This window comes from Bombus huntii, chromosome 10, assembly GCF_024542735.1.
Source record: "Bombus huntii isolate Logan2020A chromosome 10, iyBomHunt1.1, whole genome shotgun sequence".
Classification (NCBI taxonomy): Eukaryota; Metazoa; Arthropoda; class Insecta; order Hymenoptera; family Apidae; genus Bombus; species Bombus huntii.
In genome coordinates this window covers 8,363,509-8,383,939 of record NC_066247.1, presented here as the reverse complement: position 1 = coordinate 8,383,939, position 20,431 = coordinate 8,363,509, and the positions used below count along the sequence as shown (strand labels likewise).

General features: G+C 49.2%; 1 protein-coding gene across 1 annotated transcript; it reads right to left on the bottom strand.

The window, feature by feature from the left end:
- Window positions 1-9,361: 9,361 nt before the first annotated feature.
- LOC126870703 (NK1 transcription factor-related protein 1) lies at window positions 9,362-20,082 on the bottom strand. The gene is made up of 2 exons (XM_050628654.1): window positions 16,586-20,082; window positions 9,362-11,640 (listed from the first exon to the last, which is right to left on the bottom strand). Exons 1-2 carry the CDS (start codon window positions 17,463-17,465, stop codon window positions 10,781-10,783), a joined length of 1,740 nt encoding a protein of 579 aa, XP_050484611.1. The 5' UTR covers window positions 17,466-20,082; the 3' UTR covers window positions 9,362-10,780.
- Window positions 20,083-20,431: the final 349 nt, after the last annotated feature.

The window sequence follows — 20,431 nt, the reverse complement described above, 5'->3', positions numbered from 1 at the left end:
ACTAAGGAGCGAGAGCGCGACAGAGAACGCTGGAGCGGGGGTGGGCAAAGGGGTGGAAGGGTGGCGGAGAGAAAGGAAACGGGGCGCGTTTCAAACGGACGCATTAGAATAAAGCGGAAGATTAAAGTTAACGCGCTCCGTCGGCTCTGTCGTCGCTGGATGAATGGCTCGATCGCGTTCGTCATTAACGGTGTTTCGAAACCGTTTACACTTGGGAAATACCAACATTTTCCCATCGATTACTTCCCTCTCCCCTTTCCGTTTCTGTTTCGTATCACGACCGTTTCTCCTGGTTATTTTTCTCGTTTTGTTTTACGAGGCTGGTAATACAACGACGCTTTTTCCAGAGAGGAATTTTAACGAGGAGTAATTTATCGACGCGAACCGCGAATGAATCACGCCAGGCGCGAAAATTTCGCGGAAAATTTATATTCCTCCGACACGTGTCCACGTTCGAAATTTAACGCTCCGCGGAATTTCCCCTCTGCACTCCAATGGGTACGAGAATGTTTGTCCAGAGCGTTCAAAGTTCGCCGACTAACGCCACGAAGCTGCGGAATTGGTAAATTCCCTTCTTGTTTCATAGATAATACATTTAAAATGTGCAGAAAACGTGTTATCCGCTTCTGGTAGATTATTGAACAAGGGTAAGCCACCCCTGCTCTGGGGTTGTTACCATGAGAGAAAACACCTCCTGGTGGCAGCACCAGGCAACTAAGGGCGCATCCCTTGTGCTGGTAAGCGATGACCATTCGTTGGTAGTTATCGTTCATTTGTAACACAGCATTTTTCATTATCTATCGTGAATGCAAGGTAGGAAGGAAATGATATTTTCCGCCGAACATATTGCAAATATACGTACCATGTGCAGAGAAATTTGTTCTCAACACGTTCCATTATAGGAAATGTACGTAACTCGAGCATTGTAGTAGGTACATGATTATTACCATTCGAGAGATTTCGTGTCCATGTTCCGCGTAAGTCTGATAATTCAGTGAACCAAGCATAGGACTAATCCTAAGTACAGGTACAAGTACCTATCCTCGCCGACATATCGTGATGTACCACCGAAGATATTTATCATCAATTTTCCAATTACATCTACAAAATTGCAAAATGACTTGTCACGTAAGAATCTACCGAAAGGTCGAAGATTAGGTTCGATAAGATTTCATAAACGAAAGCAACGATTAACCCCGTGCATCGGAGCAAGGTCGCCATCGATACGCAAACTTTCCTTACCACGGAGACCGCGTCACGCTCGATTGAAGCTTCCTCGACTGCGAACAGCCCGGACATAATTTGCCGCGGTACGAGAGACACTAAGAAAGTAGGAGAGATAGAGAGTCCAAGAAGAAAGATCTCCGAAAGCTTCTCCTCCCCCGATGTTCCGCCCCTTTCGATTCGGTCTTCCGTTCAACGGTATTCTACTCGAAAGGGTTCTTCTCGGTGTAAAGCCGAGAATCCCCGATATAAATGTCAAGTTCGCCTTCCGGCTTTGCCACTCGAATCTCTTCTCCAGCCTTTTCTCCCTCCATCCGTTTGCGCGTTCCTCTTTCGTCACCGAGGGTGGTTTCGGCTCTCGTTGCCCTTGACGTGGCTGTATCTCTTCTCTCACCCCCTTTCTGTCGTTACCTCCTCCCCGCCGCGGCATACAGTTCCCGAGTTTTCCCTGTTAGTCCCGTGGTTCCTCCCGAATTGCTATCCCTTTCGAGTACACGCTTACACTTCGCTTCCCTCAGTTGTAAAGTCCAACCCCCGCGATCTTTCTTCTCCTTCTCGTTGTTCCATGTACCTTGGATATTCGTTTCCTTGTCTATTTACCAACCGTCTCTTTCCGTTTCCTCATCTGGCAGCACACGTTGGCGAAACAACAAGCACAAAGTGCAGAGAGAAGAGAGGAACAACGGACGAGCGTAATCGTAGCGATCTTCGCCCAGCAAGTGAGAAGGCAATTTGGGCGAACCGCACACCAGTGGGCCGGGAAAGGTCCAGCGGATAACGAACGGCCCACGGGGAGGTAATTAACGGTGTTTTCCAACCCCCGGAGTAATGTTCGTCGTTACGACGGCTTCTGCTCGTAGAGAATCGCGTCGAGCTCGACTCTCGAGAAATCGGCCCGAGCTTTCTTCGACCGCGCCGTTAAGCAACCATTCTACGCTTCCGACTGAATGTTAGATGTCTGACCAAAGACAACCTGATGAAGGAGAACTTTTTCCTCGGGATTAACCAGTTAATATGGTTCTTAGAATGGGCAAGTTGTCCTTTCGAGGGAAATTTTCTTTCATTAGAGGAACGTCTAAAAACGTCATACACGCTTCGAAGAAGCATCCGATCCTGTTCCTATCGTAAGAAAATTTCTCCTCTATTGTCAATTATATCCCCAAAAAAGGCATCGATCTAGTATTCTGTCGTTAATAACGATAATAACTCATTCATTGAATCGCCCCAATTCTCCAGAGTTGTCTTCCCTCGCAAGGGTCTCGATAAACTCTCCAACAGTTCGTAGAATCGGAGGTCATGTACCACATCCAGGAAAATCAACAATCTGCCAAATGCTCGGGAATGGTTGCACCCAAAAATAAACCACCCTTCGACATACATATTTCAGAACCATCGACACAGCCTCTTTTTTTTCCTCTCTAAACATCCCTTATACTTTCAGAACGGTATCATCGTACAAAATCAGCGATCGTTGCAACGATCTCCATCGCGGCGATCGTCCCCATTCTTCGTCCGTGTAACCAAGACGACGCCACGAGGCGGGTGTAGATGAACACGGCGGCAGGTATATACGTGCATTTGGCGTCGTCGTGGCGTTCGTACACGGGCGAACGAAGCCCGTGTACACACACACTTGGACACGACACGCCTACCTAACGCCGCGACTGCGGCGGAACGCGGCCAGAGAGTTGCCTCGCACCGGTAAATAATGCAAGCCGGGGTAATGGCGCTATCTCTGCGCATCTTTTATTAAACGTTCGCTTCGCCGCCCCTTCCCCCGGGCCACCCTCCACCGCCCCTCCCGCCGGCACTCAACTATCCGAGCTGGAACCCACATCCCCTCGGCTGCCGGGTTATTGCCACCCTGACTGCTCTCTTCTTCGCGGAAAGGTGTGCGCGCGGAGGGTCGCCCAGAGAGCACGAGTTGCCTGGACGTGGCTCATTGTTCCTCTGGCCGAGACCCGTCGACGTCCTCGATGCACGACGATGCTTCTTTTGGAAATAGGCTGAATTTGATGGTGACAGATTGGAACGCATGTCGATCTAATTAGAGACGAATATCGAGGATTTGGATCGGTATCCCTCGGTTTACGGATGATCTTGCGTGATATATTCGGGTAGGCTTGATACATTTTCGAATTAATTTGGTTTCTTAGCGGGAAAAGTCGATACAGCGGATTGTAAAGTTTTCTTTTGATAGCGGGATGTTAATCCAGTTAGAAAGCAATTTCAGAGATTCAGACTGGTATGCCTTGGGTCGAGGTCTTTACGCGAAACATCGGACTGTACTTGAGAAACTGTTCATCTCGTAGATTCGTAACAAGGAAGATTAAGAAATTGTCTATTTTACGCATGATCAGGCTTAGTCGAACGATTCAGAATGTATTTCTCGTTCTACGAATATCCTTTCTGTAGACGGATTCTGATATTAGTGTCTCAACGGAGATCCATAAGAAGCTATTGGAATCGCATAGCATACGGTAGATCGAAAAGACGGCCGAGTGATTCGAGGTGTTCGGAATTCGAGCGTGGAAACGCGAAGGGCTGCAGCGTCGATTTTCGCGGCGGTGCTGATTTCAATTAGCATTATTATTAGAACCGCATCGGCGACAAGGAGCGGGCGATCGTCCTGCTCCTCGTCGGCTTGCACACGCACACCAGTGCCGCGTCCGAACGCGCAGGTCTCTCACGTACACGTATACGCGGACGGGGACCACCCCGAGCGACTGACGCTTTGCTAGGGGGTGTTTGAAAGCGGTGAAATCAATGCTTCTGTTTGCACTGTTGAGGTCGAACCGAATTCCGTTCTCCCGGCTGCGTGTGTATGAGTCTGCTTGCCGCGTGTGCGTGTGTATGCGTGCAGGCAGATACGGCAGCCACCACGTTCACCGACACACTCCGCCGATCGCTAAGGTGAAAGTGCATGTGGATGGTTGCACGCGCGCCGCCACCGCGCCGGTTTCGCCAATTTTCGTCAGGCAGTTTTTGTCGAAACTCCGACCGCCACCCTCCCCCCTCCTCCTCCACCCCTTTTGCTTCGCTTCGTTCGCGGCAGCCTGTCTTTCCATTCGGCTGGAAATCAATCGACGCTGTCGCTCGAGGATTAGATCGACTTGCTCCGATGTCGATGGTAATTGAACGGGGATGGGTAATTTGCGGTGAACTCGTAGCAATAAGTGCGGTAAGTTGAATCACGTGTCTGTAAGTATCGGTTATTATTGAGCGTATTCGTGATTATAAGTGAATCAAGATGATCTTGGTTAGACCACCGAGCAAGTTGGCAAGTAAAATTCTCGTAAGGATAATGGTCATACCGGAACCATACCTTTACTTAAATCGTTTTTGTTGAAGACGACTCCTTTGATTAAACGTCTACAGTAACTGTTAGTCGTGATTGACTTTATCGTTACAGGTAAACTTTAAAACGTTCTAATGGTTTCTGTAAGAAGTTTAGAAACGGCAGGGGTCAAAGATCTTGTTTGAATTATTGTAAAATAGATTTAGAGACGGATACGGGGTGATAAAAATTCTAAATTAGCTAGATATCGAGTTATTTTGTGTCGTAAATGACAGGGCATTGATAGATACTAAGCATTTCGTTCCTTTCTTATCCTTTCTCCCTTTCCCTTTAATCCTCTCTTTTTTCTTATTTCCTTCATCTCATTATTCATTCTATTTGTTTCAATCTTTCTCTTCATCCCTACCATGCTTGTCATTACTACACCATCCTTGTGGAATCATTCTTCCTTTTCCACATACAACGCTAATCTTCAATCAATTTTTCAATTTAATTCATTTAATAATTAACCGATATAGAACCAAAATATTGACAAATTTATTCACGTCAACATATGACGGTAGTAAAATTGCCCTCGCGAAATTCTACGTTGCAGTATTCAGGGATTAAACAGTATCTGGTGATTCGTGCTACATGAAATCACGGCGAAGCTTCGTGAATGAGTCTCGAGAAGAAAAGATTGACTGGCAACGTCATAATCCTCGGTGATTCCGTTCCACTAGCGCGAGACAAGCGAGACGCGTCCACATCGCGGCGGGAAACAGCGGCGCGAGTTGAACAAGGAAAGAGAGAAGCGCGGACGCGAAAGATAACGGCTCGCAGCCAATCGATCGATTCGCGGAGGCTTTTGTTCGTCTACGGTCCTGCTATCCGATTTAACTACGACAGCCCGGAATCGAGCCGCCACCGTAAGAACCGACTTTATCTCTCGTCCCCTCCGCGGCCAAGGGATGCTGCGAAAATATTGCTCAATTGTATCCTTGCTCCCGCTTGTTTACCAACTCCCCTTTCGTTAACAAAGATCTGCCTTCATTCTGCAAATGTTATCAATTCTTTCACATGAAATTCGTATGAAACTTGAAACAAAAATTTATCATTTAAAATCCAATTTTTCTACGTTTCGTACGATGGGAGGTTTACCACGTTTACCTCGATCGATCACTCAGTTAACAGATTCCAATCGAAACACCCCTTTCGTCGATTCTTATTTCACGGTTGTACAAGGCAGGACAGTCTCGTTAACACGTTCATTGGTTCACGCGAATTTTATATATTTCTCCCTGCGAGTCGTAATAGACAGAGATATAGTTCGCTATAACGTTTAATTTTATCAAAATATTATATCGTATTTGCGTTGTCCTTTTTCTTTGACGATATTATTATTACCGTGATAGTCAACGCGTCAAACTGACGGGACCAATTAATGGGAGCAACGTCTCTGATTCTGCGAAACGTCTCGCAAGAACGAAGGACACTCGTGGGCACAGAACATCATTTTCGGGCAAGTATTTCGGTCGGAGGCGAGTCTATAAATACAGGCAGAGCTTGTACACGCGCAATGGTGACCCTCGTCGTATTCGCAGACACGGGAACGACAGCTATTGAGCTATTACACGCTTAAGTGGAGCAGGCTGACTGCAGTGGCGTGCCTTGCTGCTTCCGATGCGTGCGACTCGACGACCTCAAACTGCTAATCCGTACACGAATCCCGAGGATCGGAGTACAAGCGTTGCCGAAGCTGCACGCCTCGTGTACCGGAAGCTACCGAAGGCGGGGACAAAGGGAATAGGCGGTTGACCGTGGATAATTGGTAACTCTAGTCCGAGCGACTTCCTAACCCGCCGGCGTGTCTTTTCACGGTAATTTCTCGCGGCTGATAACGAGCCGGCCGGGAGGATTTAAGCGGAAACGCGCCGCCACAAAGACTCAGAATTTAGGTGACTTTCTTTGATTTTAGCTAAGTACGAAGAGGAAATTTCTGTGGCTTCTTTTATGGCTCTTTTGGGTAAATTTAAACCTGCATTAATATCAAATAAAGTTAATGATAAGGTAAAAGCATCGAGAAACGAAGAAACTAAATTTTTGATACTGTCGATCAGTTGACAGATTTTTGACGTTCTTTGACGAGACAAGATTCAAAATTGCAGGTCAATCGTTATAGATCATTTTTATCGTTTCTAGTAACGTTTTATAATAATTACGATAAGCGTTGAAACTTAGTAACGTAATAAACGTATTTCCCTCGTAGCACTCTTTACGTTTCGATACTGTTAGAAACTGTTACGAAGAATTGTGGAAGCGAACTATAACAAATAACCTGTAATTTTTAATTTTCTATGTGTCGAAATTTGGAGATGTCATTCCTTTATGTCTAAATTTCGACGGTTAATACCATTAGACTCGTTGTTGGCAATGGTTCATAACGAACAGTCCGCAGTTCGATACTTTATCTTGCGTCACCTTCGTATCGTTCTATACAAACAAATTTGATTCAGCTCAATGGAGAAAACAGTCTCCCTGTAGCACCTCTGTTCCCCAAGTTCAAAGCGTCGATCAATCGTTAATTCGCGACGCTAATGAGCCAGGCAGCCCGGAAGTACGCGGGTCCGGGGGCACTAAGAGTCCCGAGACAGATCGTTAATTAGCGCCCCCTGTCTATATCCGTGTTCTCGGCTGCGAGGTTAAACGTCCTCGAGAAAGAATCGCCAGGATACACGGGAGAATAGGTATCCGACGACGAGGTTACGCCACTGTGTCGGGGCTACGGAACGTGGGGTGCGCGAGTGTCGCGCGGGGGTTGGTTATTTCACGGTCCACTCGCTCCACTCACACCCCTTACAGGCGGCGGCAGCGGTGGCAGCCCCTTTCCAAATCCACCCCTAAGAATTAATTCGAGAGAATCGTCCGGCGGCCGAGCGACAGCCGCCTCTTCTGTTCTCTTCCATCGGCCTTCACCTACCCTCTTGGATCATCTTCCCTTAACCCACGGCCACTTTCTTTTCGTCTCTCCTTTCGCATTACGGTTCGCGTCGATCTAACTTCCTCCTGGCTGCTGGCTTGATAACACCGTCGTTTCGAAGGGTCGAGATAAAGCAACGAAGGCCTGAAACGAAGGACCGAGGCGTGGGGAATGCGGCCTTTTTCATTGTCTCCGGTTGAACGGACCGTGAGTCTGATAAGGCTAATTTTCGCTACCCCCGATTTTTCACTGATTCCTGTAATACGAACGCCGATTGATTCGTATTTGGGATTACAATGACTTCTGCCGCCGACGTGTAGTGTTCTGGATTGATTTGCACCCGTATGTTGCCGCGGCCACGAACGATGGATAAAAATATTTCACGCTGTCGACGATGGTTCGGTGGAAAAATTCCATTGGGCCAGCATACACCGACCATTCAAAATATCATTTTCATTAACTTGGATGACTAATAGGCGTTAGAGATATAACGCTTCCAATGATATATTAGCTGTTCATCGACGAACAGCTATTTTTCAATTGCTAGACGCGGATCGTTCTTCGAACGTGACACTGTGCGTTTGGCTTTGTGTCAATGAAACTTTCCGTTGTCCGTAATTCTGACGTTTCATTTAAACCATTTAAAACCGGTGTCTCGTTACAAAACGATCTTTAAAGTTAGTTATATTTCAAAGTTTTAACGATAGATTATATTCATATTCATCTTTTACCTAAATTTATTTTCCCACAATTTTCCTCTATTATCCCTTTTTCGTGTGATGATTTTTGATAACTTCTTGTATATCGAATAGTTATAAAATTTTAGTTTCAAGATCCATGTGGTACTTCGTCGATTTCAAATTAACCAGACTGACCTCGAATGTGTAAGCAAACGCGTTATAAAAAGTAGTGTAAAAGAAGAAAACGATACAAGCGAATCACTGTGCTGATTCATAAAGATACTGATTTCTGTGTGTCAATGGTCCGCCATTGTCCCACAGGCAGTCTATATTCGCATCTTTACCGCGGACCAAATCAGAGCTCCGCCTCGTGTCTTCTAATTTCGGCATCAAAGCAAGGCGCGAGCGATTTTCCGTCAATTGAACGTGGCTGCCTTGAGGATGGGCGACAACAAACCGCCGCTGTATATCACGAGCCGTGCGTGGAAGGCTGGATGAGTTTGGACGAGTAACCGCTCAAAGCGTTGAATATTCTTCTTCCATTCGGTTCTAATGGCTCGACTCACTTAGCGTTCTCCTCTTGTTCGTCGTCTTTCCATTTCTTACGAAAACGTTGGCTGTACGTGTAACACCGTTTAAACGATTATCCTCGCAACGAGGGTTGATCGAGAAAAAACGGACGGAATCTGTCCGACCCGAGGGACGATTAGGATTTCAGTCCCACGAAATTGATTAAAAATTACTTTAGTATGGTTCGAGAGATGTTAGTTGTTTTATACGAAAGTATGAAAACCTTCGGGATACGTAATTTCTCACGAAGGAAAATTATTCAAGAGGTTGGAGGATGGAAGGACATAGTCGAGCGAAAATAAGAGAAATATAGATTTCGAGGATTTTGCAATGACGAGTCGCATAGAGTAATGGAAAATTGGAACACGCAATACGTAAAGTACACGTAAACGGACAACGATGGTTCCATAGAATAACTGAAATCGAGGGCGTATAATAGTCAAACTTAGAAGAGGATTCGTGATAACAATGATTCTACAGGATCATTGAAAATGGGAACGCATAATAGACAAAGTATGCTCGATTTGCAGTTGCACCTGTATCGAGTACAGACGTGATCGATCTTTCGTTGGTGCTGCGCGTATGCTGTATGGGATAATCTGCGTGTATTTACTGGCAAAGGCTTACGAGTGTAACGTACGGTATTTTATTTTACACAGGAACGTTCCACTGCGTTCCGACGTGGTTCATTTTTTTGCAGTTCAGCACAAAAAATTTGCTCGCTAAATCCTTTCGCGCTCATCCATTCGCGACGTGCAACAGACACACCCGGCCAACCGTTTCTCTTCCGTTTACTCTCACGCACACCTTACAGCTACCGGCGTTTTCTCCTTTCTTTTCATCTTCTTCTTCGTTTTTTCGCAACCCCTTGATGAAGTTTACTTCGTTTTTAAAACGGAAAGGGGAGGCGGGCCTCTCATTTGCTGCGACCAACGGACATATGTTACAACGAAGGTGGCGAAAAAAAAAACGACGAGGCTCGCGTGTTTCCGCTCGACGAGAAGTACAGCTTTGATTCCAGCTCTTTAATTTCACGTTTCCCCCCTTTTTCATTTGTTTTTTCGCTCTGTCTTCGTTCCTCTGGTTACACTCATGTTTCACAGTCATCGTTGCCCGTATACAAACGTCATCGCGAATATCGGCGTCGAAATGCGAAATAAGCCGACGCTCGCTGCTCCGTTCGTTTAATTTTTTAATTATACCCGAGCCAAAAGGGGTGGGAAGGGGGGCGGTTTACGCGCGGAGCTGTAATCGAGCGCCTGTTATTCTTCGGCCGCGTATCACCGCGTATTTATCTTACCGCTTGGCCGACGGATTCCCCTCTCTCTCGCATGCTGACGAATTTTAAACGACCCGACAATATCCTCCAAGAGATATGCTCGTTTTCCGCACTTCACCCCGCGTAAACCGATTACCCTATCGAAAACGTCCCATGTGCGACGATCAACGGACACGAAGTGGAAACTACGGACGAAATATCCGAGTTCGAACCTACGGACTTTTACTTTCACGAGCCAGAGAGCGTATTTCCTTTAGTTCGAGTCCTCGATGGTGCTGCCCGGAATTGAAGAACGGAATTGGTGGTCTCTCTCGCCACGGTATATACATTTATATAACAGTGTCTCGTGCAGATCTCGACGAATTTGACACTCAGGACATAACGTAAGACGTATCTACAAATAACGAAGCTAGAATCAAAATCCGCAGGAGACACTTGGTCGACGTAATTAAAGCGACTCGCAAACCTCTATCATACACCATCTTACATGCCCCACCTTCTTACGTTCACCTACCAAACGCAGTCTCTTCACCCCCGTCCTTCTTTATTTTATCCAAATATCCATCTACACAATGCGCCGCAACGCCATCGATACTCAAAACGTATATATATATATATAACAATATTCTCTCTTTCATACCAATCACATTCTCTCTCTTCTCCTCATCGATAATCTGCACTTCTCAAGACCTCAACGTCGAACCAACCAGCACACACCTCGACGACTACGAAGGCGAAGACGACGTCCGCGCGATGGATTGTCGAGTTCGCTACGCGTGCGGATGCGTGTGCGGATGTGGATGCGTCGACAATGCCAAGCCCGTGGAGGATGGCGTGGAGGTGGGTGGAGGACCGGACGCCGTGGCGGTGGTGGCGGATAGGTGATGACCGAAGAACGTCGGCCCTGTCGGAGGATAAGGTGGCGCGGCTGGGTGATAATAGCCAGGTGGCGGCGGTGGCACGGGCGGCGGATGATGGACGTGGGCGTGAGGATGGGGATGTGTGTGCGAGTGTGGCAGCGGGTGTTGATGAGGATGCGTGGCGAACAGGAAGGCAGGCGCGTAAGGCGGAGGATGTGGTGGTGTGGTGGGCACCGTGGGACTATTCACGTCCAGTCCTGGGTTCTGTTTCTTCCATTTGGTTCGCCGATTTTGAAACCAAATTTTCACCTGGGTCTCCGTTAACGAAAGGGACAGAGCCAGGTTCAGACGTTCGCAGACAGACAGGTATCTAGTGGTCTTGAACTTGTTCTCCAGAGCGACGAGCTGTTCGTACGTGAACGCAGTCCTGGCTCTTCTAGGTTTGCCTCCTGTGCCACCGCTTCCGCTGGTTCCATTCTGGCTGGTTTGGTTTTGACCTTGGCAACCCTGCGCTTGCACGCTGCTGGACGACGACGAGGATGAGGAGGACTGCCTCTTCTTGCAGTTCGACGATGGAACGTTGCTCGTTGTGGTGGTATTACTCTCCCGTCCAGCGTTCGAGGATTCCTGATCCGTCACCCTCATCTCCACGTCCTCGTCCTCGTCCTCTTCGTCAGGGTCCTCGTCCATGTCCTCCATTCCCGTGTCCGGAGTGCCCTCCTCGTCTTCCTGGCCACTGCCGCAGGCGAACTCGCCCCGCGAGTCACCATCTGAAAATAGCAATAACACCAGAGGATCAGCGGCGGGGAACGTCTCGCGGAGGAAGATTGCCGTAGCAAGGAAAGCGATACGGTGTTGTGTGACGAAAATTGATTACACCACGGGGGGTATAAAATTGCGCCGCGGGTGTCGGTTTACCCATGACAAAGCGGTAACGCGATCCCGGCCGTTGTTTCACACCCTGTCCTCACATCGAGACGCGGAAGATGCGCCGTTCGAATTCGATACCGTATTATACGGAAAAAGTGAAAAAAAAGATGATCTCCATTTATCGGAGCGAAAAATAGGCGAAAGAGTGTATAACCAAATCGAAGTCCCAACCTCGTGTAGGAACCCTTTCATCCCATCACCGCTATCGCGGAACCGCAGTCACAGGGTTCGAAACGCGCGGCCGTGCTACGTTCCACGGCAATCAGTTTAACGAGCGTGTCGTCGGTGCGGCCGCAAAAGCTGGTCCCGCGTATCGTGCCGCATTTAATTTAATTTCTGTTTGCTCGAGACACCGTAATCGCGAAAAGGTATTCCAAGCAAGATATCCCAGCGACGATAGGGCAAACTGGCAGACCGACCAACCGACCAACCGACCAACCAACCGACCGACCGACCAACCGATCTCTCTAGCCGACGAACGATCGAAACGCGCGAAACTCATAGAGAGGAAGCGACCGACCAGCCGGCCGCCTGGAACGAGGGAAAGAGAAAGAGCGGCCAATCGGTCGCTCAATGAGAGAGGAGATTGGAGATTCAATCAGCACGCAGATGTCCCGGGGACAGATATTCCCTGGCTCTGGTCCGTGGAGGCTGGGGCGCCCCTGGGAGGTTGGGGGAGGAGGGTGGGGTAGGTTTCCGGATAAAACCAGAGACAGAGAAGGAGAGAGGTTGGCAGTGGCGCGCGATTGAAAGAGACGGACGGAGAGGACAGGAGCAGCACAGGGTGTATCGGTAGAGAAGAGAGGAAGATACACGGAGAGCAGCAAAGGAAAAAGAGCGAGACGGTGGAACTTTATCCGAATTGGCGTGGCTCGTGGCCCATAGCCCGTAGCCTAGCACTGTGCCTGGGGGTTGCAAGTCCGTAGGGGGCGACGGATCGAGAAGGTTTACGCCGTAATGGGATTTGTATCTCGTTAACGCGCGATCGTTCTTGCCCCGTCGTACAGGCCGCCGACCGACTATCATCTCTCTCTTCCTCCTTTGCTTCCTCTTTCTTTGCCTATTTCCGCCATCGGCCTCGTATCTTTCAGCTCCACACCGTGAGCCACAGGCTACAACTCTCCCTTTCTCCTTCTCTTTTCCTATATGTGTGTACGCTCCGATTGATTGCGTCTAATTGAATCACGTAATTTATATTGTTCCTCGATCGTCTCTTTTCATCGGCCACCAGGTGCTACTACGTTTTTCATGCTGACCGATCTCGTGTTCGCGGGTTACTTTGCTCTCTGATTATTCGGGGAAAAAGCGAGACGATGAATTTTTCAGCGACTCGGAGCCATGCGATCGACCTATCTTCCATGCATCTTGGTAATTGACGATCGTCGAATCGATCGTACGCGACACCGACATATACCGTTATAAAGCGTCTCGGTCAATTAAGTTCGAACGCATCCATAATGAATCGCCTCTTATCGCGTTTATCGACTTTTTATAGCGGTACCACCGCTCGAAACCATTTATCTTGTTTAGATCTTCTTCATTAAGCATGATCACGGGTCCAACGCGGGGGAACCGATCGCGGGGGTTGTAGCTTCCCCAGGGGCACCGTAAGGGGGCACAGGGGACATCAACACAGTCAGGAACACTTATTTCGGTTTTCCTCATTAAGCACAATGACAGAGTTTGACAACGAGCGCGGCGATCTGGGAATACGCGCGCACTCCCCTTTGGATCGCCGCCGATGATGACGTTGGCAGAGCGTGCGAGACGTGTCTCTTGGATCGAAGCCTAGAAACGTTCTCGATGCCACGGACGATATTGAGATCGGTGTGAATCTCAGCCAACGGGGAAAGATAAACGAGCCGGTTGATCGTGATCGATTCGATTGAACGGTGCTGTTTGTTTTATTAGCCGACAGCCAAGATTATGGATGGTAAGAGTTGAATAATCATCTCGGTTTTTCGTACATACGGCTTCGTAAAAGCCAAAGCCAGAGGTTAGAAACATATGGTCACTTGTCTAAAATCAGTGGGGTTGGAAATATCTCGGTGGTGTTGATGGATACTGTAGGGGGTCGAAATTGCTTTCGTTAGCGACGATCTAAACAGCAGGCTCGACACGATTGTTCTCGTTAGCTGTAGTCTAATTATCTCCCGTTGAACAAGTCCACTATATTACGCTCCATTGTCTAAAAAGCGATTCTCTGAATTTTATCTTCCAACGACCCTCCCCGACCATTACGAAGGAGCTTGTACTTTCTTATTTTGAAGTGGCCACAAATTTCGCACGCGTTATCCTTATCGCGAGGAGGTAGCGGGAAAATACGAGCAATTATCATATTATTTCCCCGTGCAGGAACAATGCGACGCGTCCGCAGTCTAGGAACAATGGCTCGACCGGTACAACAGTGGAATCGGTCTCTTAACGAGCGGCGACGATACCATCTAGCCGGTCTCGATAAGAAAAACACAAGAAGTGGCGTTTAACGGTATCTAACGGCGAGGTAGCGGCCGGTAATTACAATTTTTCTAGAAATCTAGCGGAAAATCCAGGAGACTTCGAATCGCCGAGTCTTTCGAAGGGGTGATAGAGAGAGAGAGAGAGAGAGAGAGAGAGAGGGAGAGAAAGAGAGAGAGAGAGGGAGAGAAAGAGAGAGAGAGAGAGAGAACTTCTCCGACGACGATCGGTGGCATGTGCAAAAGGGGGACAGGGCGTAGTGTGGCGGGATGAAACGCGGGGACGATGAGGGAACGAGGGAGAGAGAGAAGTCATTATGATGCAGAAGAGCCAATTTTCTGGGCGGCTTGGCGCGATGCGACGCGATACGCCGCGATGCTGCGCGATTATCATAACAACCGACGATATTATTCCGTCGCCGGATTTGCCATGGGGGCGGACACCGTTCGCCGCTAGCAGCAGTCGAAACGGATTTCACCGATCGGCCGGCTGGCTCTGATGCACTTTTAATGGGTGGCCTGACCACCCTGGAAGATGGATGGCCTGAGAATCGTGTAATCCCGATTTCATCGCCACGATCGATCCTCCAAGGAATCGCCTCGCTCTTTCGTTATACCGTTCTCTCCTCTCATCGTCCATCCACAGACTTTCCTTCGCGCCCATCGGATCGTTTTTTCCGATTTTCGGAGGTCGAAGACGTATGCGGTCCACAGCGTCGGTTGATTTCGTTTGCAGCCAGTGTCCCGTACCGGGATAAAGGGACGATAATGATGGGGTTCAAGGACTGGTTAACGCAGATTAGCGGAGCAATTTGTCACGCTCCGACAGCCCGCCCTCGCGAACCCCCTCCCCGCGTCTATAACCCCCTACATCAGCCAACGGTGAGTTCCTTTCCTCTGTTTCTACGTCGTTTCACCCTCTTCGTCCTCTCCTACCGCGTTATCGGTACCCGGGATTCTTCCTCTTATCTGTCCGCCAGACTCCATTAAATTCGAAAGTCAACTGTGAAATTGAGATTCGGCGCGCGGACTCTCAATTCGATCATCGAGAGAAGATAAGCTTTCCGCGGCAGATGCCCGCTCGGATTAGATCGCTTGTTGTGGGAAAGAATTTAATAAACGTGCGAATTTCTACCGTCCTTGTTTCACTCATGTCTATTATAAATCAGAATTTTTTCTAATCGTTATTCTCGTATCAATCGATCAGTGATACAAAATTTCCATCAATTACGTTCGATATCGTGGTTAGACGTCAAGGATGGTGTTTACTTTCGGTGTACGTCCGATCGAATGGTTTCGGGCCTTCGCGAGACGCGTTTATTATAAATAAGAACATATCGGTTATTTTTTACCTGTCAATCGATCGGCGGTACAAAACTTGGACGAATTAAGCTCGATATCAAGGTTAGACGCGAACAATGGAATTTGCTTTCTTCGAGTGGCTGATTAAATGGTTTCAAGGCTACGCGAGACGCGTTTAAGCGGATAACGACGGAACGAGTCGCGCGAGAATGGCATTAGATTCCTCTAACGTTGCCTCTGCGTTAACTGCGCGACGTTTGACCGGTCTGGTTCCCGTGTTCCCAGTAAGGCGTCTACATCATCACTTTTGTCGGAATCCCCGTACACGCAAATAACTCTGAAACGAGCGAAATTGCAAGACGCATGGAGAACAAGCTATCCTTCTAGCGTCTAAAGTTAGAACGAGGAAGAAGCGAGACAGCACGCGTCACGAGGTTCGGTGAAGAGGAGGAAAGATGTACCCGGTTTACGAAGACGAAAAAATCACTTTCAAGATCATGGGATCTCGCGGGAGACGAGGTCCATATGTCGCTCGAAGAAAAAAGAGCGCCCGCTGGGCCATGTTTTGGCGAACGGTTACAAGGCGAGGAAGACCCGTTCGAGTAAGGAGGAAGCAATAAACATGCAGCTTCGCGGAGAAAAAGCCACCGGAGATTAGGAGACTTTGCGAGTCACTCGAACGCGACAGATTCTTTCCAATTAATCGGTCGCGACGATCTTTCAGACGAAATTTATGGAAGACGATGACGGTATATTGTATCTGTGATAGATTGGCGTATCGTCATTGTCGCGTAGACGATATTCGTGACGACCAATATTCGTCAACTCCATTTAAACGAATCAAATCTCCCTCTTAATTTTTCGTACTAGCAGCGACGATATATTTATATCGTCGCTGCACCAAGCATACCGATTATCGCACAACGACAAAACAATGTTACAGCTTTTCTTATTCTTTATCCACGAACGTCAAAGAAAATGTAAATATCCAGCCCGAATGGAGATCCTAAAGCGGATAATTAATCACCTTCGTGCACGCTGTCGGCCCGCCGATGTCGTCGGTGCTGAACGCGATTGTGAACGACGCGTCCGCCGGTGAACTTGTTCGGGTCCAGGATATTCTCTACGGAGAATGCCAGGCATCGTTTGTTCGCCTGTACGGTGCTGGCAGTCGTGGTGATGCTGCCGGTCGACGTGCCCGTCGTTCGGGCTGCGTTTCCGGATGTACAGACAGTCATCACCGTGGAAGCAGCGGCGGCATGCGCGGATATGTACACAGGAGCCCCGTGGCCAGTGGTTTGTCCGCCAGTCTGAACACACGAGAAAGGATGCACGCCTCGATTCGCGAACGGGTTAAGGAACTGATCGGATCCGCCGCCCCTGGACGAAGGAGCTGTTAAATCTACCGGGCTACTGGGGTTGCTTTCGTCCACTTCGTCTCGACAAACGTCCACTTCTACTTCCTCGTCCTCCTGATAGCTTCCGTTTCTATTCCCAGGATGCACTTCCTCTTCCTCTTCCTCTTGTTCCTCGTCGTCTTCTTCGTCCTCGACGATATTTCTCCTGACGGAAACGTTCCTCTCGTGTTCCCCGTCTTCCTCTTCCTCCTCGTCCTGCTCTTCTTCTTCCTCGACTTCGGTGTCTATCCTCTTCTCCCTGGCCGATGACGCGTCCATCTCGTGGAACTGATCCTTGTCGACGGATCGCAGGATCGGCGAGGTCGACGGCGAGTGTTGCTGACGCACGTTGTCGTAGTGCACAAAAGGCTCGCTGGTGCGTACGTGGAGCAACACGTGCCTCCTTTCTTGAGGCGGTAGCGAGAGCCCGGCACGCATATCCGCTTCCTCCCGCGGTAGGACGACCGGTCCTAAAGGCGACACGGTCCTGCCTTCCTGCATCCTCCACATAACCCTCGCGGTTATTCCTCTTTACCTCACCTCTCGATCCTCCATTCCGTCTCGTTGCTAGAAAACACTTGTCCGGCGCTTGTTTACGTGCACATCCGCGTCGATCTTTCAAACAGCGTGCAACATCCTGATTCTTCGAGGCATCACTTACACCGACGACGATAATATCACATTCTACTTTCCCAGGTGGATCATCACTAATTCCTCAACTGTCGTTTTACACACCGTTCCCGATCCTTACACGAAATACACCGACGGCTCCGGTTAGTATCACGCCTCGAGTTTGTTCACCGAACTGGCCCGCGCACCGCGAGGGACAACCAACGACGTTCACGGATGACCGTGTGGGAGCGAAAAAAGAGGTATCGTCGCGCCGGGGGTCCAAGCGATCAGCGTGGTCGGTCGCGCGATTAGCAGTGTCTTTGGTAGGCAAAAGCCGCACGCGTCCCGTAAAATCTGCTCTCGGGACTTCCACGTAGAGCCATGGTGGCTGAATAGGTGGTATATCGGCGTATTATTAGTAGCGAAGAACCGTCGTAGGAACGTCGTCGTAGCGGAAAGCAACGAACCCTCTGGTGGGGTGTTGTTCCGCCTCGAATAGGCGTGTCCAACCCCTGCTGGCTTACCAGAGTATTCCGGTATGGTTCGAGGGGCGTGCACGTCTGCGTTCCGCGGGGGTTGCGCGCACACACGTGCTACCCCTTGTTCGTGGTGGGTACCACGAGCGATCAGTGTTGGTTCGTATGTGTGTGTTGTGTGGGTGTGCGCGTGCGTGTGTTGGTTCACGTGCGCGCGAACGTACACGAATACGAAGACGTACTCAGACATCGGCATCGGGACTGAATGGATGGGCACGAACACGAAACGGAGCCGCGTGCAGACGTTTCGCGGCCCCACGAGCGAGCTTTCGCCAGATACTCGGGTATGTACACACAGAGTCTACCTTTCCTCCCTCTCCTACCGTCTATCCAGCCCACTCTCACCCCACTCTCAGCCCGTCCCGCGATCCGACCGGCTAAAGTGGTTTGTCTTTGATTTAACCACCACCGCCGCCGCCACCGCCGCCGCCGCTGCCGCCGCCGCCGCCGACGCTGTCGATGGAGGAACGCTTTTCCCTCCACGCACGTTGCCATCGTTCAACGTTTCCCGGAGAATGTGTGTGGAGGAGTTGCACGCTTTACTCGCTCTCGGTATTCGTGATCGTGAAACGCTGCCGGGTTTGTCGATGATCTTGGTGTGTTCGCCGGCGGGGGCGGGGCGCGTGGTGCGCCTCCAGGATCGTTGTGTACAGTAATCGTGCCGGGAGTATAATCGTTCTGGCTATGGTGGGTATCTCCAACTCTATCTCTCTTCTCTCCTTCTGTACTCGTACACGTATACACGGACGCGTACATATTATACAACGGAGACTCTGTTCCTTTCTCGTTCGCTCTTTCGTCTCTTCGTCCGTGGTTCTTTGTTTGGTTCATGGTGGAAACGAGAGTAAACCAGAACCAATACTATACGGTTGGCTACTCGACCAACCGGTCGACGGGTCGGTCGACCGACCAACCGACCGACGGATAAAGGAACCAGCTACTGCCGTTGCCGTTGCTACTGTCGCTCGTTCACGGTGTTCCGCTAGTGCTGTTGCTGGTGCTGGTGCTGTTGCTGCTACCGCCGCCGCTCTTAACTCGGCGCACGGATATTGTTTACCCGACCATTTAGGTAATTGCTGGCCTACCGCCCTGCCAGCCAATCGAACGTAACCGGCGGATGAGCCTGCAATACCGAGCCCTCCCTCTCCTCCAATCAACTCTCTCTTCCTTTGTCCTCTACGCACGCTGTCTCTGTCTCCTCTTCTGTCGCGATTTTTCATCCTTTTTCTCTCTCGATGCGCCGCATCATCGCGTTGTTCTACCTTGTTTGTCGTTCGATTCGCGTTTATGTTGCAAGCTTCCCTCCGATCATCATCGAATTAGCTTGGGCCCAATCGTTCGACGAGATTGACGCCGCTGCTCTGCCGGCGATGATCGATTCTTTCCACGAAATTGGAGAGACACTCGCGCTCCCGTGGCATCCTCCCACCCTCCTCCAACTCTGTCCACGATCGACCGGATCATTCGATGACCGATCAAGCGAGACGATCGCGATACGTCCTATTAATAGTTTGATCGACGACGACTGAAAGGTTACGCAAACGTTTCTCCGGAGCTAAGGGTCCAATTAATTGGCCCGAGGGATGTTCTGTTTGCCTTAAAATTGCGTAATTCCTGGAATCTGATATCGATCGCTGGTTACAGATTCTGAACGACGTGTCTCGTATTACAGATCCTTTTCAGAAAGCTTTCCTATTTATCAAACGCAAATGGATATTTAACAGTCTCGAAGCAGCATTCCTAAAGCGCGAACTCGTGCTAAAAATCCGCAGATTTTTACGCCCTTGGCAAATGCGTGAGATGAAATATATCTTGCTTTGAATCCGCTTTATTAATTAACCGTAAATACCGACGACAGACGAATATAATCATTCCATGGCAAACAGATATAAATCGGTCTATATCTAACCCCAACCTAACTTCACTCTATAGGAAAATAGTTAAATGATTGAAACGTATATTCCCGAGTCCTTGAGCGGCGGAAACGAGAGCGGCTGAAAAGCTGGCTCCTCTGATCCACCGTTAATAAGCTGTAATAATAGGTCGGGGGCGGGCGCGAGTCGGCGACCGCGTCGCGAATCGATAGCATAATGAAGCAGATCAAATATTTATAATCCTACGCGGCCGCTTTATCGGTCGAGTTTTACTTCGGCCGTACAGATGTTCCTGGCGAAACGGGAATCGCGTAATCGCATCGTTTTCGGCGCGTCGCTGGCGCATCGACGGATGGAACGACGAGAGCGATGGTTTTCCAGGCACTGGTAGTTGGCAGCCGCCGGACTAATTTTCGACGCGGCGCTCGCCGCGCTCGGCTAATGAGCATTATCG